Source organism: Melanerpes formicivorus, unplaced genomic scaffold (genome assembly GCF_026170545.1).
Source record: "Melanerpes formicivorus ecotype bairdi unplaced genomic scaffold, bMelFor1.0.p_v2 SCAF_34, whole genome shotgun sequence".
In the NCBI taxonomy this organism is placed as follows: domain Eukaryota; kingdom Metazoa; phylum Chordata; class Aves; order Piciformes; family Picidae; genus Melanerpes; species Melanerpes formicivorus.
In genome coordinates, this window is record NW_027142386.1 from 5,224,069 (window position 1) to 5,248,528 (window position 24,460).

At 59.4% G+C, this 24,460-nt stretch overlaps 1 protein-coding gene across 3 annotated transcripts in view; it reads right to left on the reverse strand.

The window, feature by feature from the left end:
• GFPT1 (glutamine--fructose-6-phosphate transaminase 1) overlaps positions 1–24,460 on the reverse strand; it is a 58,695-nt gene that overhangs the window by 28,582 nt on the left and 5,653 nt on the right. For 2 of the 3 annotated variants that reach the window (XM_068156567.1, XM_068156566.1), the window contains exons 2-11: positions 16,723–16,830; positions 15,294–15,401; positions 13,408–13,533; positions 11,398–11,456; positions 9,982–10,116; positions 8,244–8,305; positions 7,036–7,115; positions 4,667–4,720; positions 748–853; positions 36–199 (exon numbers count right to left, since the gene is read on the reverse strand). In XM_068156567.1, the coding sequence (XP_068012668.1) occupies positions 36–199; positions 748–853; positions 4,667–4,720; positions 7,036–7,115; positions 8,244–8,305; positions 9,982–10,116; positions 11,398–11,456; positions 13,408–13,533; positions 15,294–15,401; positions 16,723–16,830 (1,002 nt within the window). The remainder of the gene's footprint in view (positions 1–35; positions 200–747; positions 854–4,666; positions 4,721–7,035; positions 7,116–8,243; positions 8,306–9,981; positions 10,117–11,397; positions 11,457–13,407; positions 13,534–15,293; positions 15,402–16,722; positions 16,831–24,460) is intronic. The other variant, XM_068156568.1, reaches the window with a different exon arrangement.

Below are 24,460 nucleotides of genomic sequence, written 5' to 3' on the forward strand. Positions count from 1 at the left end.
GCCTCTACACAAGTGCCCCCCAGAGGCTTTGTTACCCTTCATGATCTGCTGAAGCTCCATCTGCAGGGTCTGGACAGCACGGCCGGGGTGGTCTCCTGCGGTGCGCTTGATCCGGTGGATGGACAGGCGGCCGTCGACCACGGCTGCCACATCGTCATCTTCAAGGAAAATCACTCTGTTGGTATGCTCAATGACAGCACTATAAAAGCACACACCAGTGCCATAAGACATTCTCTTCACACACAGAGAGCTCCAGCCCCACTTACAACCCACACCACACAGCTTCTGCCTCAACCCAGTTCCTTCCTCCTGGCGCTGGAATCTCTGTTGCAGTCAGAGGAGCACTGCGAGGTCCACTCCCATGGGGTGGGAAGGGAAACATTGAGACCAACATCCCTGCCAGAGCAGGGTCACCCAGGGCAGGTCACCCAGGAATGGAAGGGACCTCTCATGGAGCCCAACATCCCTGCCAGAGCAGGGTCACCCAGGAATGGAAGGGACCTCTCATGGAGCCCAACATCCCTGCCAGAGCAGATTTAGGTTGGGTGTGAGGAACAAGTTCTGCACCAGGAGGCTGCTGGAACACTGCAGCAGGTTGCCCAGGGAGGTGCTTGAGGCTCCATCCCTGGAGATATTCAGGGTCAGGCTCCACAGGGCTCTGAGCAACCTGCTCCAGTGCAGGATGTCCCTGCTGAGGGCAGGGGGGGTGGCCTGGATGACCTTTGTGGGTCCCATTACCTCCATTACCTAGCATCTGAGGCAAAGTAGTACTCCACAGCCTTCTCCTCCACGGGGAACAGGCAGGTGGTGCTGTCAACACGGGACAGGTTGCAGCTCCCCTTCTTGTCCTTCCCTAGAACACAGGAGGGTTAGGGACCACACACAGAGACCCCTGGAAGGCAGCTGCAGAGTCAGCCTCTAGCAGAGCTCCCAAGGCACAGTACCAACATGAAGCACTCTTCTCATCAGCCTCAGTGGGCATGGGGAATTCAACAGCAGCAGTGAGGAGGGCAGCACAGGAGCACTTGGATCTTTGCTGTGCCCTTGCTCCAGGTTTTTGTGTGCTTGTGAATGAAGTCTGGGAGTGCAGAGCTGTCACTTCAGAGGAAAGCACCAGGAAAACTTCCCAGGCAGGTTGCTGTGTGGTTCCACCAGAAGGCAATTCAAGCTGCTTTAGGAGCAGCCACAGCTGCCAACCCTTCCCCAGGTGGATCTGTTCTGTGTATCATCAAATCACAGCATGGCTCAGGCTGGAAGGGACCTCAGAAACCATCTATACCACTCCCCCTGCCATGGGCCTCTCAGCTACACTCAGCTGCTCAAGGCCTCATCCAGCCTGGCCCCCAGGCAGGAGGCAGCCACAGCCTCCCTGGGCAGCCTGTGCCAGGCTCTCACCATCCTCACATTGAAGAACTTCTTCCTCAGCTCCACTCTAACCCTGCTCTGCCTCAGCTTCAAACCATTCCCCCTTGGCCTGGCTCTAGACACCCTCAGGAGAAGTCTCTCTGCAGCCTTCCTGCAGGATCCCTTCAGGAGGGCAGTTCTGAGGTCCCCCTGGAGCCTTCTCCCCTCCAGGCTGCACAGCCCCAGCTCCCTCAGCCTGTGCTCAGAGCAGAGCTGCTCCAGCCCTTGGATGATCTAGGCTCCTGCTTCCCTGACTTGCTGAGGCTATCAGCATTGCTCTTTCTTTGTCCATTATTCTCAGCACTGAGGACATCCTCTCCTAGCTGCCACCTGTGCAGCCACCCTGCTCCACTGAGTGCTGCCTGATGCAACCCAAACAGCCTCTGGCTGGCACAGAGCAGGAAATCTATTACCAAGGACCCAGCATTGTTCCTGAGCTATCAAACACAAGCAACTCATCCTGATCCAGAACTGGTGCAGCTGCTGCCAGGGATGGATGGAGGTGCACTGAAGGGCACAGGACCAGGGGGCAACCTCTGACACTCTTGTACTGAGCTTTTACAATGCTGTTGCACCAGGAGATCCTTTGGAAGCACTCTGGCAGTTACAGACTCACCAAATCCCAGCATGGTGGGGATTGGAAGGGACCCCTGGAGAGCATCTAGTCCAGCCCCCTGCTCCAGCAGGGCACCCATAGCTCACCCAGGATCACAATGGCCAGGGGGGGTTGGGAGCTCTCCCCAGAAGGGTTTGAAAGTCTCCAGAGAAGGAGACTCCACAACCTCTCTGGGCAGCCTGCTCCAGGCCTCCAGCACCCTCATACCACACAACTTTCTCCTCCTCTCCAGGTGGCACCTCCTGGGTTCCTGTTTGTGCCCCTTGGCCTGTCCCTGGGCACCACTCAGCAGAGTCTGGCCCCAGCCTCTTCCCCCCAGCCTATGGCTCTTGCTGATCCCCTCTGGGGCTGCTCTTCTCCAGGCTCAACAGCTCCAGCTCCCTCAGCCTCTCCTCACAAACCCCAACACTCTACCTCCTCTTAAACTGCAGGCAATACTTCTTGGTGGCCAAGCTCATGGGGAATGCAGATGAGGACCAAAACAGCTACTGCTCAGCACTGAGCTCTGCCAGGAGCCTTTGCCAGTCCTTGTGCTCAGTGTGGTAAGGGCTGGGGTTGTGCTATCCCAGCACACCACAACTGCTGCTGAAGAAAAAACCACATTGGAGCTAGCCTGGGGCTGAGTTGTTCCCTGAGCTCTGCTGTTTCACCTGCTGGACACTGAGCTGGTTCAGTCATGGAGCTCAGGTTTGGATTTGTACTTCTGCAAATGGAAATGTGAAGTGACAAAGACTGTGGAGTGGCAACCCAATCCTCTGGAGACAGGACAAGAATTCTGCTTTCATGTTGATACTCAGTGAGAAGGTTCAGAGCCCTCCACTCCAGTCATTAAGCCAGGAAATGAGGCAGACATGGCTGAGCTGAGACAGGACAGACTGATTTGCTGCTGAGAAAGGACAGAGCCAAGGTGCTCGTGGCCACTCCCCACCAGAAGCATCCCCTTGTGATCACAACATGCAAATCTGGCTGCTCAGAACAGATCAGCTCCCTGCATTGCCTTTATTATGTGGCTTTGCTTTCCTGTGTCACAGACCCTACCCTGGGGCAGAAGCTGGACCAGCTCCTTGCTGTGCACACACTCAGGCCCTGGCCCTGTATCACAGAATGGCCTGGGCTGGAAGAGACCTCCAAAGCTCATCCAGACCAACCACTTGCAGTCAGCAGGGGCATCCTCCACCAGAGCAGGTTGCTCTGAGCCCTGTGGAGCCTCACTGTGAATATCTCCAGGGATGGGGCCTCAAGCACCTCCCTGGGCAACCTGCTGCAGTGTTGCAGCAGCCTCATGACCAAGGAGTGCTGACCAACCACACTGACCATTATCAGCCAGAGAGAGCTTTGTGATCAATAGCTTTGGCTACAGATTGATCATTGCTCACCTGGATCACTGCTCCACAACACCTGCCTCTCCCTCACTGGAATTCAGACCTCATAGAATCACAGAACTGTCAGGGCTGGAAGGGACCTCAAGGCTCAGCCAGTTCCAACCCCCTGCCATGGCCAGGGACACCTCACACCACAGCAGGTTGCTCACAGCCACCTCCAGCCTCAACCCCAACTCTCTCAGGCTGTCTCCACAGCAGAGCAGCTCCAGCCCTCTGCTCCTCCTCATGGCCCTTCTCTGGGCACCTTCCAGCACCTCCAGATCTTTCCTGTAATAAAGGCTCCAGGACTGGACACAGAGCTCCAGGTGAGGTCTCACCAGAGTGGGAGAATCAGCTCCCTGGCCCTGCTGGCTACACAGCAGTGACAGGAGGGAGAATGGGGGCAGGTCTGGTACAAAATGGGCAGGGGGCAGAACCTCAGCAAAGCCTCAGTGCTGTGAAAGCTGAGGATGCTGCTTCCCAGAGCCCCAGGGGACTGAGGCAACCTGACTTCAGAATCTGACTGAACACTTCACACTGACCTCAAGGGAGGCAGGAAGGTAAACAGAGACAAAAGCAGAATGGCTCAGGCTGGAAGGGACCTCAGGGATCATCTCCTCCAACCCCCTTGCCATGGGCAGGGACAGCTCTCAACTGCACTCAGCTGCTCAAGGCCTCATCCAGCCTGGCCTTCAACACCACCAGGCAGGAGGCAGCCACAGCCTCCCTGGGCAGCCTGTGCCAGACTCTCACCACCCTCACACTGAAGAACTTTTTCCTCAGCTCCACTCTAACCCTGCTCTGCCTCAGCTTCAAACCATTCCCCCTTGGCCTGGCTCTAGACACCCTCAGGAGAAGTCTCTCTGCAGCCAGTGCCCAGGGGGAAGAAGTGGCTCTGTGACAAACTGCTGAAGGAATTTTGGGGGGCACTGGGACTGGGATTGTTAGCAGCCTCCTATAAGGGATCCCTCCATGGGTTGAGGTTTGGGAGTTTTTTAAGGTGATTTACTGTTTTTGCTTCTGCTCTGGAGCAGCAGGGAGCACCCAGCACAACCTGCACTCCTGCAGGAGGCTGCCTGCAGTGCTGCTCTTTTGTCTGGTTTCTGATCCAGAAGGAATTCTGATTGTCCCACTTGCTCCACTCCCCTCCACTGGAAGCAACAACCACATATTAAAGAGCCCATGCACATCTGATTCCTCTCCTCAGGCACTGCAGGATTTGTCTGACAGCTCAAGCAGTAGATTGGTTTGGGGTTTTTTTTGTCCCCCTCTCTCTAGCAGGCACCTTCCTCCTTTTTGATGGATATTCCATCAAAAGCATGCTCCATAGATGGGACAGCTGGAAGTGCAGGTGGGGGGGAAAAAAACACAGACAAAACTTCAGACAATCAGTGAAAACCAAACCAAAGCCAAGTTCCACAAACAAAGGATCACTGCTGGTTCCCAACCATCAGCCGAGAGGCAATGTGGACAAAGCTTACTGGGATTGGTCTTCAGGGAAGCTTCCTCCAGTCCATGAGCTCATCCGGTCCAACCCTCCTCTAACTCTGCCCAGGCTGAGGCTAAACCATGGCCCTCAGCACCACCTCTCTGTGCCTTAAACACCTCCAGGGATGGGGATTCCACCGCTGCCCTGGGCAGCTTAGACAGGCAGCCTGGGGCGGTGTCCGGAGAGGCAGCCCGGGGCGGGGTCGGGAGGGGCAGCCCGGGGCGGGGGTCGGGAGGGGCAGCCCGGGCCGGGGTCGGGAGGGGCAGCCTGGGCCGGTGGTGGGGAGGGGCAGCCCTGGGCAGTGTCCGGAGGGGCAGCCCGGGGTGGGGTCCGGAGGGGCAGCCCGGGGCGGGGTCCGGGAGGGGCAGCCCGGGGCGGGGTCGGGAGGGGCAGCCCGGGGCGGGGGTCCGGGAGGGGCAGCCCGGGGCGGGGTCCGGAGGGGCAGCCCGGGGCGGGGGTCGGGGAGGGGCAGCCCGGGGCAGTGTCCGGGAGGGGCAGCCCGGGGCTGGGGTCCGGAGGGGCAGCCCGGGGCGGGGTCCGGAGGGGCAGCCCGGGGCCGGGGTCGGGAGGGGCAGCCCGGGGCGGGGTCGGGAGGGGCAGCCCGGGCCGGGGTCGGGAGGGGCAGCCCGGGGCGGGGTCCGGAGGGGCAGCCCGGGGCGGGGTCGGGGAGGGGCAGCCCGGTGCGGGGGTCGGGAGGGGCAGCCCGGGGCGGGGTCCGGAGGGGCAGCCCGGGCCGGGGTCGGGAGGGGCAGCCCGGGGCGGGGTCCGGAGGGGCAGCCCGGGGCGGGGTCGGGGAGGGGCAGCCCGGTGCGGGGTCGGGAGGGGCAGCCCGGGGCAGGGTCAGGAGGGGCAGCCCGGGGCAGTGGTGGGGAGAGGCAGCCTGGGGCGGTGTGCGGAGGGGCAGCCCGGGGCGGGGGTCGGGAGGGGCAGCCCAGGCTGGGGTCGGGAGGGGCAGCCCGGGGCGGGGTCCGGAGGGGCAGCCCGGGGCGGGGGTCGGGGAGGGGCAGCCCGGGGCGGGGTCCGGAGGGGCAGCTCGGGCCGGTGTCCGGGAGGGGCAGCCCGGGGCGGGGCAGCCCGGGGCGGGGTCGGGAGGGGCAGCCCGGGGCGGGGTCGGATTGCTCTTTGTGAAGAAGTTCCTTCTGCTGTCCAACCTAAACCTCCCCTGGGGCAGCTTGAGGCTGTTTCTTCTTGTCCTGTTGCTTGTTCCTAGGGAGCAGAGCCCAACCCCCACCTGGCTCCAGCCTCCTCCCGTGGACAGCAATGAGCTCTCCCTCAGCCTCCTCTGCTCCAGCCTCAGCCCCCCCAGCTCCCTCAGCTGCTCCTCTGTTCTCCAGACCCTTCCCCAGCTCTGCTGCCCTTCTCTGGACACTCCAGCCCCTCAAGATCCTTCTTGGAGTGAGGTCCCTCAGCTGCTCCTCACTTGGTTTCTGTTCATGTCACATTGCAGTGAGCTACCCTCAGCAGGCCCAGCAGCAGTGAGAAGAGCAGCACCAGCCAAGTCCTGCCCCCTGCAGTGCCCTGAGAGCCTGTCCAGTGCCCAGCAACTGGGTTCAGACTCTGCCAAAGAGAATCCATGGGATAACTCTCAGCCCTTTTTCATTTCCAAGGCTGTGTTTGTTCTCCAGTGCTGAAACACAGCAGAGAGAAGGATGGGCAGACAACAGACTGCCAGCCCAAGGGGAACAGCCTTCCACTGCTTGCAAACTGTGCTGGGGCAGGAGGGGAAAGGTTTGTGAGAGTGAAAAGCTGCAGCCTGTGATGCAAGGGCTTGCAAACACAAGGCCATGGGGCCAGCATGCCACACACAAGCTCTGGGATGAAGTTTATCTTCTGAGTTCAGCTGGAATCTTAATGTTACCCTGACTGAATTACTTCTTGCACCAGGCTGGGGCTTCCCTTGCCCCAGGGAGGGGGTTCCTTGCAAGCACTGAGCGTTAAAGCTGTCCCTGAGAAGCTAAACCCCAGCTGGAGGGGCAGGGTGGCACAGCAGCAGGTGGTTAAAAACTTCCTTAACCCCCCCTGAACCCTCTGCCCAAGCATGGCTGAATTGCCAGATGGAGGCTTACAAGGGTACCTGTGCAGAGCCCCCGGGGAGGTGCTGTGTGCTGGTGTGAGGGTGCAGGATGTGGCTCCTGCGGGGGAGGGGGGAGGGAGCTGGCACTCACCGGTGCGGTAGAGGATGGGGATGTGGTCGGTGGAGAGCTTGTGCTCGCTCCGCACTCCGATCAGCAGGGGGCTGCCTCGCCTGCGAGAGACACAGTTACAGACTCGGAGAGCCACAGCCCCTGGCCTGAAGGGGCTGCTGCTGCCCCGCACAGCAACGAACCCAACCACAGCACAGCGAGCTGCCCCCAGCCCAGCTGGAGGTGCTGCACACACAGGAGGCCACGAAAGAACCACAGAGCTGTCAGGGCTGGAAGGGACCTCAAGGCTCAGCCACTTCCAACCCCCTGCCATGGCCAGGGACACCTCACACCACAGCAGGTTGCTCATAGCCACATCCAGCCTGGCCTTCAACACCTCCAGGGATGAGGCTTCCACCACCTCCCTGAGCAACCTGTGCCAGGCTCTCACCACCCTCCTGGGGAACAACTTCTTCCTGACATCTAATCTGAATCTCCCCACTTGTAGTTTTGCTCCATCCCCCCCAGTCCTATCCCTCCCTGACACCCTCAAAAGTCCCTCCTCAGCTTTCTTGGAGCCCCCTGCAGACACTGGAAGGCCACAAGGTGGTCTCCTGGGAGCCCTCTCCTCTCCAGACTGAACAACCCCAACTCTCAGTCTGCCTCCACAGCAGAGCAGCTCCAGCCCTCTGCTCATCCTCATGGCCAGAGGATCTCTGGCTAAGCTCAAGCTAAGCACACCAGGAGCCTGTCTCAGGTTTAGCTGGAGCTCTGCAAGAGGAACTGCAAAGCCAAGGGCAGCAGGGCAGGAGCAGAGTGGCTGCTGCTCACTGGATGCATCTGCAGCTCTCAGCACCAGAGCTGCCAGCCTGTGCTGGGCACAGCAGCCTGGGGGGTGCTGCCCATCCAAAGTGGAGAAGGAAACCTGAATCCAAGTCAAAGAGAGGTCTGGGGCACCCCAGACCCCACTGGCAAACACAAAGGACAAGATAAAAACCACCTCAGTACCAGGGAAGGCTGCTGCAGCCCAGCTGTGCCCTGGGGGGGCACCAAGACTCTTTCAAAGCATTTTGTTATGGCAAATGGGAAATGAGAGAGAGGGACAAAAAGAAGGCAAAACAACAAGAGCCACCCCCAGGGCAGCACAGAGATCACAGCCACCTCTGCTCCACCACCTGCTGACCTGGGGGGGACAAGGAAAGCAGCACAGAGGGTGCAGCTAGAACGGTTTTCCCCACAGCCATACCCACCTGGTGCCAACTGCTTGGCCTGGATAGTGAACACTTTTGAAGACCAGGGCAAAAGCACCTTCCTGGAAGAAGAGGAACAGAAGGGGTTTAACCCTTGGGTGGAGGCCTGGGGCAGCACTGCAGGAGCCCCAGCACCAGTGAGGGCTTCTGAACAGAAGGGTCCACAGCTGTCCTCAGAGCCACCACAAGCTCCAGGCACCTCAGCCTGCAAGTGTCCCTCCCCTGAGCCTGGGTAGTTCACACCCAACCACTGCAGGAGGCCTCTGAGCTCCCAGGCACTGCACTCAGACACCACCAGTGCCCTGCAGTGCTCCCAGGGCTCTGCACTACTCTCAGGGCTCTGCACTGCCCCCACCCACCCCCCAGGGAGTCCACACTGCCCCCCACCAGGAGTCTGCACTGCCCCCCCCCCAGGAGTCTGCACTGCCCCCACCACCCTCCAGGAGTCTGCACTGCCCCCCACCAGGAGTCTGCACTGCCCCCACCACCCCCCAGGAGTCTGAACTGCCCCCACCACCCCACCAGGAGTCTGCACTGCCCCCACCACCCCCCAGAGAGTCCACACTGCCCCCCATCAGGAGTCTGCACTGCCCCCCACCACCCCCCAGGAGTCTGAACTGCCCCCACCACCCCACCAGGAGTCTGAACTGCCCCCACCACCCCCCAGAGAGTCCACACTGCCCCCCATCAGGAGTCTGCACTGCCCCCACCACCCCCCAGGAGTCTGCACTGCCCCCACCACCCCCCAGAGAGTCCACACTGCCCCCCACCAGGAGTCTGCACTGCCCCTGCATGAGCTCAGAGGGCAGCCAGGGGGCTCCAAAGGCAAAGGAATCACCAAAGCCTCACGGGGGGGTGGGGGCTGGGGGGTGTCTGCTCAAGTGGTGCCACCAAACAGCTGAGCCTCTGCAGCCTGCCAGCCAAACGTGCCCTTGGCCTGCTGCTCTGCAGCTCCTGCCCAGGGAGCAGCTGAAAAAGCAGCTCCAGAAGGGGCTGCCTGCTGCTGCGGAGCCCAGCTTGGCTGAGCTGCCCCAGGGAGGCTCAGGCTGTGCAGAGCAGCTCCCACAGGGAGCTCTTCTGCAGGGAGCTTTGGGGAACACCTACAGCAGCCACTGCTGGTCACTGTGCCAGCCAGCTGCCAGCCCCTGCCCACCACCCAGCACGGCAGCCCCAGCTCCAGAGGGAGGTGTCTGGCACATGAGTGTGGGCTAACGGTAGAACCAAAATGAGTGCATGGCAGAGGGAGGGAGACCAAAGCCACTGCTGAGCGTGTGCCAGGCTACCCTGGGTGACACAGGAGGCATTTCTGGGGTCTGTCTGTCCTGGGGTGTCTGTCTGTCCCCTGCACCCAGCCCTGCTCCCAGCATTCACAGATGTTGAATTCTTTAGTTGAACTCCAAACCATTCACAGCTTAGCAGGGAGGTTTGCAGCTCTTCTTTCAGTGAGCCACAGACTGGGTTGGGTTGGAAGAGACCTCAGAGCTCATCCAGCTCCAAGCCCCTGCCCTGGGCAGGGACACCTCCCACCAGCCCAGGCTGCTCAAGGCCTCAGCCAGCCTGGCCTGGAACACCTCCAGGCAGGAGGCAGCCCCAGCCTCCCTGGGCAGCCTGTGCCAGGCTCTCCCCAGCCTCACTCTCAACAATTTCTTCCCCATCTCCAGTCTCAGTCTCCCCTCTCCCAGCTCACAGCCATTGTCCCTCAGCCTGTGCCCACCAGCCCCTGTCAGAAGCCCTTTACCAGCTGCTGGATCACCCTCTCCACCAGGGTGGTGAAGCTGATGTCATCGCTGTCCCTGTTGTCATACATGTACTTGACCAGCTTGGCGATGCTCTCCGTGTCCGTCTCCGACTCGAAGTCGTAGCCCTTGCTCTCCTGCAGGGACAGCCCCGTGCTGACAGGCCCTGCCCCCCGTGCCCCCTGCCCCCCTGAGCCCCCATGGTACCAGCCCCTGCCCCCCCTGAGCCCCCATGGTACCAGCCCCTGCCCCCCGTGCCCCCTGCCCCCCTGAGCCCCCCTGGTACCAGCCCCTGCCCCCCACAACCCCTGCCCCCCTGAGCTCCCCTGGTACCAGCCCCTGCCCCCCGTGCCCCCTGCCCCCCTGAGCCCCCATGGTACCAGCCCCTGCCCCCCGTGCCCCCTGCCCCCCCTGAGCTCCCATGGTACCAGCCCCTGCCCCCCCTGAGCCCCCATGGTACCAGCCCCTGCCCCCCCTGAGCCCCCATGGTACCAGCCCCTGCCCCCCGTGCTCCCTGACCCCCCTCAGCTCCCCTGGTACCAGCCCCTGCCCCCCCTGAGCTCCCCTGGTACCAGCCCCTGCCCCCCACAACCCCTGCCCCCCCCCGAGCCCCCATGGTACCAGCCCCTGCCCCCCCTGAGCTCCCATGGTACCAGCCCCTGCCCCCCGTGCCCCCTGCCCCCCTGAGCCCCCATGGTACCAGCCCCTGCCCCCTGTGCCCCCTGACCCCCTGAGCCCCCATGGTACCAGCCCCTGCCCCCCCCGAGCTCCCATGGTACCAGCCCCTGCCCCCCCTGAGCTCCCCTGGTACCAGCCCCTGCCCCCCCGTGCTCCCTGACCCCTGAGCTCCCATGGTACCAGCCCCTGCCCCCCCGTGCCCCCTCAGGCCCCCTGGTACCAGCCCCTGCCTCCCACAACCCCTGCCCCCCTCAGGCCCCCTGCTACCAGCCCCTGCCCCCCTCAGCTCCCATGGCTACCAGTCCCTGTCCCCCACACCCCCTGCCCCCCTCAGCTCCCCTGGTGGGGATGTGAGTGGGGGGTCAGTAGGCTGAGGGGCAATTAGGAGTGAGCAGGGGGGAGTGCAAGAGCAGGAGTGGAGGCACAGGGCAGTGAGTGGGGGCAGGAGTGAAGGGGTGAGGGGAGTGGGTGAAGTGGGAGTGAGGGGGGTGAGAATATAGAGGACAGGTGGGTGGGAGAGTGAGGAGGGGGAGTGTGAGGCAGGGAGGGACCTGGCTGAGAATGTGCTCATATGGGAGAGCTGGAGTGGGAGTATGGGAGAGTGAGTGCAGAGCTGAGTGGGGGAATGTGAGGGGAGGGGGAGCAGGAGCTGGGGAGGGTGAGGAGGAAGGGAGACAGAAGAGCAGGGGTGGGGGAGGGAGCAGGGGCCAAGGGAGCCAGCCACAGCCAGGGGCACTCACCAGGAACTTCCTCAGGTCCTTGTAGTTGGTGATGATGCCATTGTGGATGACAATGAACTCTGGGGACAGAGGAGAGCCCTGCTCAGCCCTGCCACCAGCCTGGCAGCAAGTGCCCACAGCCAGCAGCTTTGCTGTGTGCTGAGCCCAGCTCAACAGAGCCAAGAGGAGAGTTTCTCTCCTGTGATGCCCTTGCTCTGCCCTGGCTGGCAGCAGCAGATCACAACCAGCTGGGTGGGACCAGGCCTATGAGAGCCTGAAAAGCTTCGGGATGGAGGCCCTGAAGTAGTTCCCAGCCCAGTTAAACCCCACACCCCTCCTGCCAGCTCAGCACTGCTGCACCCAGGGCAGCCACAACAATCCCTGCCCAGCAGCAGCACACAGCAGCTCCCTCCCTGCAGAGCTGACTGGGGCAAACCAGAAATAAACAGGAGAAAAGCAAACCCTGGGCACAACTCCCCTCCAAAGAAAAGCCTCAGTTCTGACCATCCCCTGCCACCCCCTGGCTCCCCCAGCCCAGCAGTGCCCACACACCCCCTGAGCCTCTACTAACCCCATCCCTCCTGAGCTGCCTCCCCATGCTGAGCACAGCCCATGGCCAGGAACCAAGCCCACAGCCTCCAGCTTCACAGGGACAGCAGCAGGGCCTGCAGCAAACTCCTCACCCTGGCTCCAGCCACCCCTCCTTGCAACACACAAGGCAGTGGAGTCACAGAGGTGTCAGGGCTGGAAGGGACCTCAAGGCTCAGCCAGTTCCAACCCCCTGCCATGGCCAGGGACACCTCCCCACCAGCACAGGCTGCTCAAGGCTCTTCCAAGCCTGGCCTTCAACACCTCCAGGGAGGAGGCAGCCACAGCCTCCCTGGGCAGCCTGTGCCAGGCTCTCATCACCCTCATGGGGAAGAACTTCTTCCTCACATCCAATCTGCATCTCCCCACTTCCAGTTTTGCTCCATCCCCCCCAGTCCTATCCCTCCCTGACACCCTCACAAGTCCCTCCCCAGCTTTCTTGTAGCCCCCTTCAGACACTGGAAGGCCACCAGAAGGTCTCCTGGGAGCCTTCTCCTCTCCAGACTGCACAACCCCAACTCTCTGTCTGCCTCCACAGCAGAGCAGCTCCAGCCCCCTGCTCATCCTCAGGGCTCTTCTCTGGACACATCCATATCCCCATCCCCATCCACGAGAAGGGTCATATGGAGGAGCCTGGAAGCTCCAGGCCTGGCAGCCTGACCTCAGTGCCAGGGAAAGTGATGGAGCAGATTATCCTGGGGGCAATCACTGCACCTGAAGGATGGCCAAGGGCTCAGGTCCAGCCAGCATGGATTTAGGAGGGGCAGGTCCTGCCTGACCAACCTGATCTCCTTCTGTGATCAGGTGACTGCCTGGTGGCTGTGGGGCAGGCTGTGGATGTGGTCTGCCTGGGCTGCAGCAAGGCCTTTGCCACCATCCCCCACAGCAAACTCCTGGCCAAGTGTCAGCCCCTGGCTGGGACAGCAGCTCTCTGAGCTGGGTTAGGAACTGGCTGGAGGCTGAGCCCAGAGAGTGGTGGTGAATGGTGCCACAGCCAGCTGGCAGCCAGGCACCAGTGGTGTGCCCCAGGGAGCAGTGCTGGGCCCCAGCCTGTTCAATATCTTCATTGATGATCTGGATGAGGGGATTGAGTCAGTCAGCAGCAAGTTTGGAGGTGACACCAAGCTGGGAGCAGATGTTGGTCAGTTAGAGGGCAGAAGGGCTCTGCAGAGGGACCTTGACCAGCTGGACAGATGGGCAGAGGCCAACAGGATGGCATTCAACAAGTCCAAGTGCCAGGGGCTGCACTTTGGCCACAGCAACCCCATGCAGAGCTACAGGCTGGGGTCAGAGTGGCTGAGAGCTGCCAAACAGAGAGGGACCTGGGGGTGCTGATTGACAGCTGCCTGGACATGAGTGATACTGTGGTATTAGTGGAGGTGGCAGGAAGCTCCTCCCGAGCCTGCAAGGCCAGCAGGGGGCTGGAGCAGGGCAGGCACTCACCGTTGTTCTTGTCTGAGCGCTGGGGGTGGCTGTTGATGGGGTTGGGCTCCCCGTGGGTGGCCCAGCGAGTGTGGGCGATCCCCAGGTGCACATCAAACTCGATGTCCAGGTCCATGTCCTGTTGCTCTGCAGCAGAAGCAGGAGAAGTTCTTAGCACCAAAGGGCTGTGCCCACCCCCTCCAGGCTCACAAGGCAGCAGTGCTGCCAGGGGGGCAGAACCAAAGCCCCCCAAAGACAAAGTGAGTTTTGAGAGGAGCAGAACCAAAGCCCCCCAAACACAAAGTGAGTTTTGAGAGGAGCAGAACCAAAGCCCCCCAAACACAAAGTGAGTTTCCAGGGGGGCAGAACCAAAGCCCCCCAAACACAAAGTGAGTTTTGAGAGGAGCAGAACCAAAGCCCCCCAAACACAAAGTGAGCTTCCAGGGGGCAGAACCAAAGCCCCCCAAACACAAAGTGAGCTTCCAGGGGGCAGAACCAAAGCCCCCCAAACACAAAGGGAGCTTCCAGGGGGGCAGAACCAAAGCCCCCCAAACACAAAGGGGGCTTCCAGGGGGGCAGAACCAAAGGCCCCCAAACACAAAGGGAGCTTCCAGGGGGGCAGAACCAAAGCCCCCCAAACACAAAGTGAGCTTCCAGGGGGCAGAACCAAAGCCCCCCAAACACAAAGTGAGTTTCCAGGGGGCAGAACCAAAGCCCCCCAAACACAAAGGGGGCTTCCAGGAGGGCAGAACCAAAGCCCCCCAAACACAAAGTGAGTTTTGAGAGGAGCAGAACCAAAGCCCCCCAAACACAAAGTGAGTTTCCAGGGGGGCAGAACCAAAGCCCCCCAAACACAAAGTGAGTTTTGAGAGGAGCAGAACCAAAGCCCCCCAAACACAAAGTGAGTTTTGAGAGGAGCAGAACCAAAGCCCCCCAAAGACAAAGTGAGTTCTGAGAGGAGAACCAAAGCCCCCCAAAGACAAAGTGAGTTTCCAGGGGGCAGAACCAAAGCCCCCCAAACACAAAGTGAGTTTCCAGGGGGCAGAACCAAAGCCCCCCAAAGACAAAGTGAGTTTCCAGGAGGGCAGAACCAAAGCCCCCCAAACACAAAGTGAGTTTCCAGGGGGGCAGAACCAAAGCCCCCCAAACACAAAGTGAGTTTCCAGGGGGCAGAACCAAAGCCCCCCAAACACAAAGTGAGTTTCCAGGAGGGCAGAACCAAAGCCCCCCAAACACAAAGTGAGTTTCCAGGGGGGCAGAACCAAAGCCCCCCAAACACAAAGTGAGTTTCCAGGGGATTGAGAGCTCAGGTGCAGGGCAGGGACCTTCCTGCTCTCCTCATCCCACCCAAAGGGGAAACAACATGAGGAGGCAGTCCAGCCTCAGCTTTATTCATGGAGTCACAGAATGGGGTGGGTTGGAAGGGACATTAAGGATCATCCAGTTCCAACCCTCTGACATGGCCAAGGTCACTTCCCACCAGCCCAGGCTGCTCAAGGCTCATCCAGCCTGGCCTTCAACACCTCCAGCAAGGAGGCAGCCACAGCCTCCCTGTTCCAGTCTCTCCTCACCCTCGCTCTCAATAATAGGATGAGGAACAATGGCTTTGAGCTGGGAGAGAGGAGAGTGAGACTGGAGATGAGGAAGAAATTGCTGAGAGTGAGGCTGGGGAGAGCCTGGCACAGGCTGCCCAGGGAGGCTGTGGCTGCCTCCTCCCTGGAGGTGTTGACGGCCAGGCTGGATGAGGCCCTGAGCAGCCTGTGCTGGTGGGAGCTGTCCCTGCCCATGGCAGGGGCTTGGAGCTGGATGAGTCTTAAGAATCCTTCCAACCCAACCACTCAGTGAATCTATGAAGGAGAACATTTCAGGGGAGGAGAGCAGGTAAGGAAGAAGGAGACAATACTTACTGTGAACCTCTTCATCCAGAGCCTTCACCTTGCCCTTCTGTTTGATGAGATGAATCTTGCAGGCATTGGCTTCCCAGTCCTTGTCATTCCCACCATCCACTCCCACTCCTAAGCACCAGGAGAGAAGATGAAGGAAGTGTGAAGAGCAGGAAGGATACTGCAGGATTTCAGTTAAACCAATACTCCCCACTGGTGTTTGTAACAGTGCCCTTTTGCCACAAAGCTGACCTTCCACACAAAGGGTAACAAACCCCTTAGGAGCCATCCTCAGGTGTTCTTAAAGCCTTAGATGACAGCACCAAGAATGGGAACAGAGAGCTGGACACTGAAAGCTAACCCAAGCCTCTGACCTCACAGCCACACAGCATCACAGAATCACCAAGGTTGGAAGAGACCTCAAAGATCATCCAGTCCAATCTGGCACCACAGACCTCATGACCAGACCATGGCACCAAGTGCCACATCCAATCCCCTCTTGAACACCTCCAGGGATGGGGACTCCACCACCTCCCTGGGCAGCACATCCCAATGGCAAATTCCTCTTTCTGGAGAGAACTTTCTCCTCACCTCCAGCCTAAACCTCCCCTGGCACAGCTTGAGACTGTGTCCTCTTGTTCTGGTGCTGGGTGCCTGGGAGAAGAGACCAGCCCCTTCCTGGCTACAACCTCCCTTCAGGTAGTTAGAGAGGGCAATGAGGTCTCCTCTGAGCCTCCTCTTCTCCAGGCTAAGCAACCCCAGCTCCCTCAGCCTCTCCTCACAGGGCTGTGCTCAAGGCCTCTCCTCAGCCTTGTTGCCCTTCTCTGGACACCTTCAAGTCTCTCAATGTCCTTCTTAAACTGAGGAGCCCAGAACTGGACACAGGACTCCAGGTGTGGCCTAAGCAGTGCAGAGCACAGGGCACAATGACCTCCCTGCTCCTGCTGGCCACACTATTCCTAATGCAGGCCAGGATGCCCTTGGCCTTCTTGGCCCCCTGGGCACACTGCTGGCTCATGTTCAGGCAGCTGTCAATCAGCACCCCCAGGTCCCTCTCTGTTTGGCAGCTCTCAGCCACTCTGACCCCAGCCTGTAGCTCTGCATGGGGTTGCTGTGGCCAAAGTGCAGCCCCTGGCACTTGGACTTGTTGAATGCCATCCTGTTGGCCTCTGCCCATCTGTCCAGCTGGTCAAGATCCCTCTGCAGAGCCCTTCTGCCCTCTAACTGACCAACATCTGCCCCCAGCTTGGTGTCACCTGCCAACCTGCTGCTGACTGACTCAACCCCCTCCTCCAGCTCATCAATGAAGATGTTAAAGAGCAAGGCCAGGCTGGCCTTCAGCCTTCTCCAAAAGCAGAAGACAGCAGAAACCACTCACAGCCATCACCAAGATAATGACTTAGAGGCTACAATGAAAGGACCCCCAGGAGCCCCAGTGGCAGGAGAGAGCTACCTGCAGAGTCATAGCCTCTGTACTCCAGGCGCTGGAGGCCTTTGATGAGGGTCTCCAGGATCTCCCGGCGTGTCCTGGGCACATGGTAGTTCAGGTAAGCAAAGATGCCTGCAGGGGGGAAAAAACAGACTCTTGTAACAAAACCACAGCTGAGCAAACCCTGCACCTGCCACCTGCACTCCAACAGGCCTGGAGCCAAGAAACCCTTCCCCAGAGGTGCTCCAGGCCAGGCTGGATGAGGCCCTGAGCAGCCTGGGCTGGTGGGAGGGGTCCCTGCCCATGGCAGGGGGTGGGAGCTGGCTGAGCTTTGAGCTCCCTTCCAGCCCAAAGCATTCTGTGGATCTCAGGACCCCTGGTAGGGAGGCACCACTGAACTCACAGCTTGTCCTCATCCCACCTGAGATCCCCTGAAGAAGACATCACCAACACCTCAGAGCAAAACAGAGCACTGAGAGCCAGCAGCCCTCCCACCACACTGAAGGCAACCAACCAGCACAAGCCTGGGTGTGATGGGAGGAAGGACTGAGGCAGGAACTGGATCCACATGGAATCACAGAAGGGTAGGGGTTGGAAGGGACTTGACAGACCATGAACTCACCCCCCTGCCAGAGCAGGGTCACACAGAACACATCCAGGTGGGTCTGCAAAGCCTCCAGAGCAGGAGACTCCACAACCTCTCTGGGCAGCCTGCTCCAGGCCTCCAGCAGCCTCACACCACACAAGTTTCTCCTCATGCTGAGGTGGAGCCTCCTGGGCTCCAGCTTGTCCCTGTTGTTCCTTGTCCTGTCCCTGGGCACCACCAGCCAGAGCCTGGCCCCTTCATCCTGACCCCCACCCCTCAGATACTGACAGATGTTGATCAGATCCCTCTCAGCCTTCTCCTCTCCAGACTGCACAGCCCCAGGGATCTCAGCCTTTCACCACAGCAGAGATGTCCAAGTTTCTTCATCATCCTCACAGCCTGCCCTGGACTCTCTCCAGCAGGTCCCTGTCTCTCCTGAACTGGGGAGCCCAAAAGTGGACACAGAATTCCATGCATGGATCACAAACCCCCATGAACTGTCAGGAGACAACAGAACAGGGCCAGGACAGGAAGCTAACTGCTGCAGAGGAAGAACTCCAGGCTCACACCCTCTGAGCTCTGCACACCGAGGAACCAGCACAAGGAATCCTTCCTTGAACAGATTGCTCCAAGTTCCTCCCACAAACTCATTAAGAAATAAAGAAATTCAACCATCATTTAACTCCTGCAAGCCAACAAAAACCTCAGGAGAACTCAGCTCTTTGTCCTGCAGCTTGCAAAGGAGGCTGAACTGTTGCTTTTTGTCTCTAAGCAGGGGTGAGGACACAGCAGCCCCCAGCTCTGCAGCCCTCCACAGCTCTACTCCAGAAGGATCTCCTCTGGGGCCAGCCTGAAGCAGCAGCACCAGAAGACAGTCACAGGATGCTGGAAATAGCTGTGCTGGGAATCTACCACTCAGCCTAGCAGCTCACAGGAGAGAAATAGCTGCAGGATGTGTCATAGAGTGGCTTAGGCTGGAAGGGACCTCAGAGCTCATCCACATCAACTCCCTGCCATGGGCAGGGACACCTCTCAGCGAGCCTAGGTTCCTCAAGGCCTCATCCAGCCTGGCCTTCAACACCCCCAGGCAGCCTGTGCCAGACTCTCACCACCCTCACAATGAAGAGCTTCTTCCTCAGCTCCACTCTAACCCTGCTCTGCCTCAGCCTCAAACCATTCCCCCTTGGCCTGGCTCCAGACACCCTCAGGAAAAGTTCCTCTGCAGCCTCCCTGCAGGATGCCTTCAGCTACTAGAAAGCAGCTCTGAGGTCCCCCTGGAGTCTTCTCTTCTCCAGGCTGAACACCCCCAGCACCCCTGCACTATACCTGCTTCTCAAAAATGAAAGCAATCAGCACATTTCTCTGTGTCTGGACTGCTGGCAGACACCTGCAGCATTACTGGAGGGAGCACCAGGCAGGAGCTAAAATGTCCTGCCCTGCTGCTGCCACCTCCTGATGGCATCTGCTCAGCCTGAAGCCAGAAGGGTCCTCTGGCTACATAGGATCACAGAGTTGTCAGGGCTGGAAGGGACCTCAAGGATCAGCCAGCCCCAACCCCCTGCCATGGGCAGGGACACCTCACACTACAGCAGGTTGCTCACAGCCACATCCAGCCTGGCTGCAAACACCTCCAGGCAGGAGGCTTCCACCACCTCCCTGGGCAACCTGTGCCAGGCTCTCACCACCCTCCTGGGGAACAACTTCTTCCTCACATCCAATCTGAATCTCCCCACTTCTAGTTTTGCTTCACCCCTCCCAGTCCTATCCCTCCCTGACACCCTGCAAAGTCCCTCCCCAGCTTTCCTGTAGCCCCCTGCAGATACCTGGAGAGGGTGAGGTCCTCTTCCACAGACCCTGCAGTCACAGCTCCAAGCCCCACAGACAGAACACAGGCAGCAGCCTCTGCTGTATCTCCAAAGCCTCCTCTGAAGGATACTTTCCTCCAGCTCCAAACCTTCCTCCCCACCCTCCTGGCAAAGTTCTCCACTTTGAGGCACTTTAGCCACTTTGTTTCCCAAAACTGCACATTCTGCAGGCAAACAGCAAGCTCCCTGTTCACAAGTGAGCTGACTCCAGAGAGCTGTCCTCCAGCATGAGGGATGGCACGTTCCAGCTCCATCCTGGATGCCCCAGACCCTTTAAATGCCGTCCAGGTCTCCCAGCAGGGGCACAAACAGACTGCTCTGTGAGCAGGCAGCTGGAGGAGCCTCCCCATGCCCACCAGACAGCCAAGCAGCAGCTCCACCACAGACAGAAATACTCAGTGTGGGCAGAGGAAACCAGCAGAAAAGCAGGCAGGGCTCCAGCAGGGTCTGACCTCCACAGGTTCACAGCAGCCAGTGGAAGCTGCTTCAGGAGGTGTAATTACAGCCAGCAGGAGCAGCTGAGGGAGGAGGAGGCTGCTCACAGTTTCCAGATGAGCTCAGCCCTCCCTCCATGGTTTCCACACCTTGGAAGCACACACCAAGGGTCCCCAGCCCACCCAAATCCCAGAGCCCTCCAGCAGCTCCTCAACTGTGGCCCCAGCTGTGCCAACCATCAGCTCCCCAGAGGCAACTCTGTGCCCCTCAAGGTGCCATGACACAACCCCAGAATGCCAGGCTGGAAGGGACCCCAGGGCCCATCTGCTCCACCCTCTCTGGGTGCTGGGGCAGTGGAAAGGAGCTGAGCCAGCAGCCTGCCAAGCTGAGTCTCAAACTGCCCAGGGCAGGGGACTGCCCTGCTTCCCTTGGCAGATGATTCCAGTCTCCAACCACCCCCAGGGGCAAACATTTCCTTCTGGACTCCAGTGGGAATCACCCCAGTCATAGAATCATGGAATGGTTTGGGCTGGAAGGGATATCCAAAGGTCACCCAGCCCCATCCCCCTGCCATGGGCAGGGACATCCTCCACTTGACCTTTGTGTAGTTCCCCATCTCCCTTTGTCTTTTCCATGGGATCCTTGGAAACAGGGAGTCTCCATCCTCATGGTAGCCACCCCTCATGGCCTGCTCCACAGCAATGTCTCCTCTAAGCCTTCTCAAGGCTGTGCAGTGGCCCAGCCAGTCCCACTCCAACACACAGCTCCCAAGCTGTTCCACTAGCACAGCACAACACCCAAGGCCCCTCCAGGGCCTCCCTCCTGGAGCAAGCAGGGACTGCTGACAAAGGAAGGTGCTCTGGGGCTTAGGCTGGGGAAGGACTTCTCAGGATCTCAGGGAGTGATAGGACTAGGGGGAATGGAATGAAGCTGGAGGTGGGGAGATTGAGGCTGGAGGGGAGGAGGAAGTTCTTCCCCATGAGAGTGGTGAAGCCCTGGAATGGGTTGTGCAGGGAGGTGGTTGGGGCCCTGTCCCTGGAGGTGTTTAAGCCCAGGCTGGCTGAGGCTCTGGCCAGGCTGATCTAGTGTGGGGTGTCCCTGCCCATGGCAGGGGGGTTGGAACTGGCTGATCCTTGTGGTCCCTTCCAACCCTGACTGAACTATGAAACGTTGGGCTGGGCACGGAGGCAGCTCCTGCAAGCCCTCCCCAGGGACAAGCAGCAGGGCCAGAGGCACAAGAGCCTGGCTGAGGGCAGCACAGAGGAAGCCTTCACTGGCAGAGCACTGCACAGAGCAGCCCTGGGGCAGGCTGCCAAGGGTGGCACAGAGCCACAGACATCTGGGCAAGGAACTGCCTGGAGAAGGCAGGGTGGGGATGGGCAGAGCAGAGCATTTAGAGGAGACAGCAAGCTGGGGAAGGGCCTTGGCCACAGGCCTTGTGTGGAGCAGCTGAGGGAGCTTGGGCTGCTCAGTCTGGAGAAGAGGAGGCTGAGGGAGACCTCACTGCTCTCTGCAGCTCCTGAGAGGAGCCTGGAGCCAGCTGGGGGTTGGGCTCACATCCAGTGAGTGACAGGACCAGAGGAAACAGCCCCAGGTTGCCCTGGGTGAGGTTCAGGTTGGATATTAGGGAACATTTCTTCCCAGCAAGGGTTCTCAGGCACTGGCCCAGGCTGCCCAGGGAGGGGGTGGAATCCCCATCCCTGGAGGTCTCTAAAGGACTCATGGCTGTGGTTTAGTGGTAGTGGCTGAGCAGCAGGGCTGGACTGTGAGCTCTGGGTGAGTGCTTGGACTTGGGGATCTCAAAGGTCTCTTCCAGCCTCAACAGTTCTATGGTTCTGTGATAGATGCTGAAGAGGGAGAAGAAAAGAGGGAAGGTGGAGGGGGAAGCACTGGTGGGCTGCATGGTCACTTGACATGACATCCCATCCCACCCCATCCCCCAGGGCTCTGAGCAACCTGCTCTAGCTGAAGATCATAGAATCACAGAGCTGGCAGGGCTGGAAGGGACCTCAAGGCTCAGCCAGCTCCAGCCCCCTGCCATGGGCAGGGACACCTCACACCAGCACAGGCTGCTCACAGCCACATCCAGCCTGGCTGCAAACACCTCCAGGGAGGAGGCTCACAGCCTCCCTGGGCAGCCTGTGCCAGGCTCTCCCCACCCTCACTCTCAACAATTTCTTCCTCATCTCCAGTCCCAGTCTCCCCTCTCCCAGCTCAAAGCCATTGTCCCTCAGCCTGGCACTGTAAGGGATTGGATGGAATGAACAGGGCTGGGGAGGAGCAGCTGAGGGACCTGGGGGGTGTTCAGCCTGCCCCATCCCTGCAAATATTCAAGGTGAGGCTGGACAGGGCTCTGGGCAACCTGATCTAGTGGAGGATGTCCCTGCTGAGTGCAGGGGGTTGGATCAGATGACCTTTGGAGGTCCCTTCTAACCCAAACCATTCTGTGACCGTGCTCTGGAGCCAGACTTTAGGACAGGGTTCAGCAGCAGCTTTGGGAGCGTTGGTTGATGCTTGGCCCCCACAATCCTCAAGGTCTTTTCCAGCCTGAACAGTTCTGTGACTGAAGCCTGTGTAACTGGGAAGGGCTGGGCTGTGCCAGTCAGAGGGCACTCAGGTGACAGCCACATCCCAGGCACTCCAGAGGGGAAGCTCTTTGCACTGCAAAGCTGAACAAAGGATCACATCATGCAGCTACAGACCGGAGCCTTCCCTGAGGTGGAGCAGGGCACAGAGCTCTACCTCCCAGCTCAGACTATAAAAGCCTTTTCTTCACCCACCAGGGATGTGTCCTTCTCCAGCTCTCAATGCCTTGTGTTCAAGACCTGCTCAATCCCTCCCTGGGCTGCTATTTAAATCACATCTCCACGACTCAGGAGATGAAAAGATACTGACTGCACAGAGCTTCAAAGCTGCCTGACAGCCTCCAGCAGCAGCTGTGCCACCAAGCCCCAATTCTTCTGTCAGAGTGACAACTCCACTGACATGCCAACAGGCAGTGCCAGCACCTTGGCTTTGATGGCATCCCAACAGACCCCCTCAAAACCCAGCCCAGTCCCATCTGCTGCACCCCTGCCAGCCCAGGGCCAGGTGCTGAAAGCCTGGCACACTTCAAGGCCAAGCAGAAGGCTCCTGAAACCAACCTGCTGTAAATGTCTGGTCTCAAGCAGACCCCAAAGGAGGAGCTTTGGGTTGAGCTCAGCTTAAGACAGGAGTGGGTGCAAGTGTTAGCACCACACCTACCCTCTGGAACTCATGCTCCAGAGAGAGCCAGAAAGAGGAAGCAGTGCAGAACAGAACACACAACGGACATCCAGCTGCACCACTCTGACAAGGTGGCACTCCTCAAGGTCAAACACCTGCTAGCTGAACCCCCAAACCCCCTCAGAGCCTCACTGCAGCCCAAACTCCCAGCAAGAAGCAGAGAGCAGCAAGCAGGCTGCAGGAACAGGCTCAGAAAACACAACTGCCCTGCCAGGGGCACACTGAGGGGCTGCAGGCTGCAGCAGCAGGAGAGCAGCAATGCTTTGCAACAGCATAAACCACTGCAGCTGGCAGCCTGGCACAGGGCTTTGCACACAGGGGCTGAGAAGCCTTGGTCAGAGCTTCACAGCTTCCCCTGCAGCTCTTGGACCACAGAGGTCCTGCATGCATCCCTCTGAAGGGAAAGCACAGAGTGGAAGGAACCTCAGAGATCATCTTCAACCCCCCTGCCATGGGCAGGGACACCTCTCAGCTACACTCAGCTGCTCAGGGCCTCATCCAGCCTGGCCTTCAACACCCCCAGGCAGGAGGCAGTCACAGCCTCCCTGGGCAGCCTGGGCCAGACTCTCACCACCCTCACAATGAAGAACTTCTTCCTCAGCTCCACTCTAACCCTGCTCTGCCTCAGCTTCAAACCATTCCCCCTTGGCCTGGCTCCAGACACCCCAGCAGCCTTCCTGCAGGATGCCTTCAGGTCCTGGCAGGCAGCTCTGAGGTCCCCCTGGAGCCTTCTCCTCTGCAGGCTGCACAGCCCCAGCTCCCTCAGCCTGTGCTCAGAGCAGAGCTGCTCCAGCCCTTGGATCATCTTTGTGGCCTCCTCTGGCCTCACTCCAACTCCTCTCCTGCTGATTTCTCTTAAAAACCTCCCTGGTGCCCCCCAGCATTCAGCTCCTGGTGAAACTCAGCTCTCTCTCACACTGATTTTCAACATTCCAGCACAAACTGTGAGCCTTTCTGACAGCTCCACACAGAACTCCCTGAGCACAGCTGGGAGATCCTCCTTACCCTGATCCTCCCCTCCTGATCTCTGCTGCTGAGAGTCAATAAAACACCTTGGGTGTTGGTTTTTTCTTCTTCCCTGAGAAGTCATTTTTCCCCTGACCTGTTTGCTGCTGATGTTCCTTTAGCTCAGGGCAAGTTGAGAGGCAGATGCAAGGAGTCACCACCTCCAGGTGACACCACAGGATCTGCTCCAGTCCTGGAGCTGTGAATCTACCCAGGAACAGCTTCTCCCAATTCTTTTCCCACAGGAGCCTTCAGGCTCAGCTTTGCCCCTGGATCTCCCAAGTCCTTTCCCCCACTCTGGCTCCTGCTAGCTGTGTTACCACTGCTGATGTTATCAGGGCAGCACTTCCAGGGGATGCTTTATGCTGCTGATAGTTATTAAGCCTCAAGTCTTTAACAAACGAGGTGCAGGCTACCAAACATCACAGAGAGAAATCATGGACTGGGAAATGCTGTCTGAATATCCCTCCTTGACCTACAGCAGAGCAGTGATGGCACAAAAGCTCCCCAGGAGCCAGCACTGGGCCCTGGCAGCCCAGAGCCAGCTGAGTGCTGAGCTGCAGCCAGAGCAGGGAGAGCAGCAGCACAGGGAGGGGATTCTGCCCCT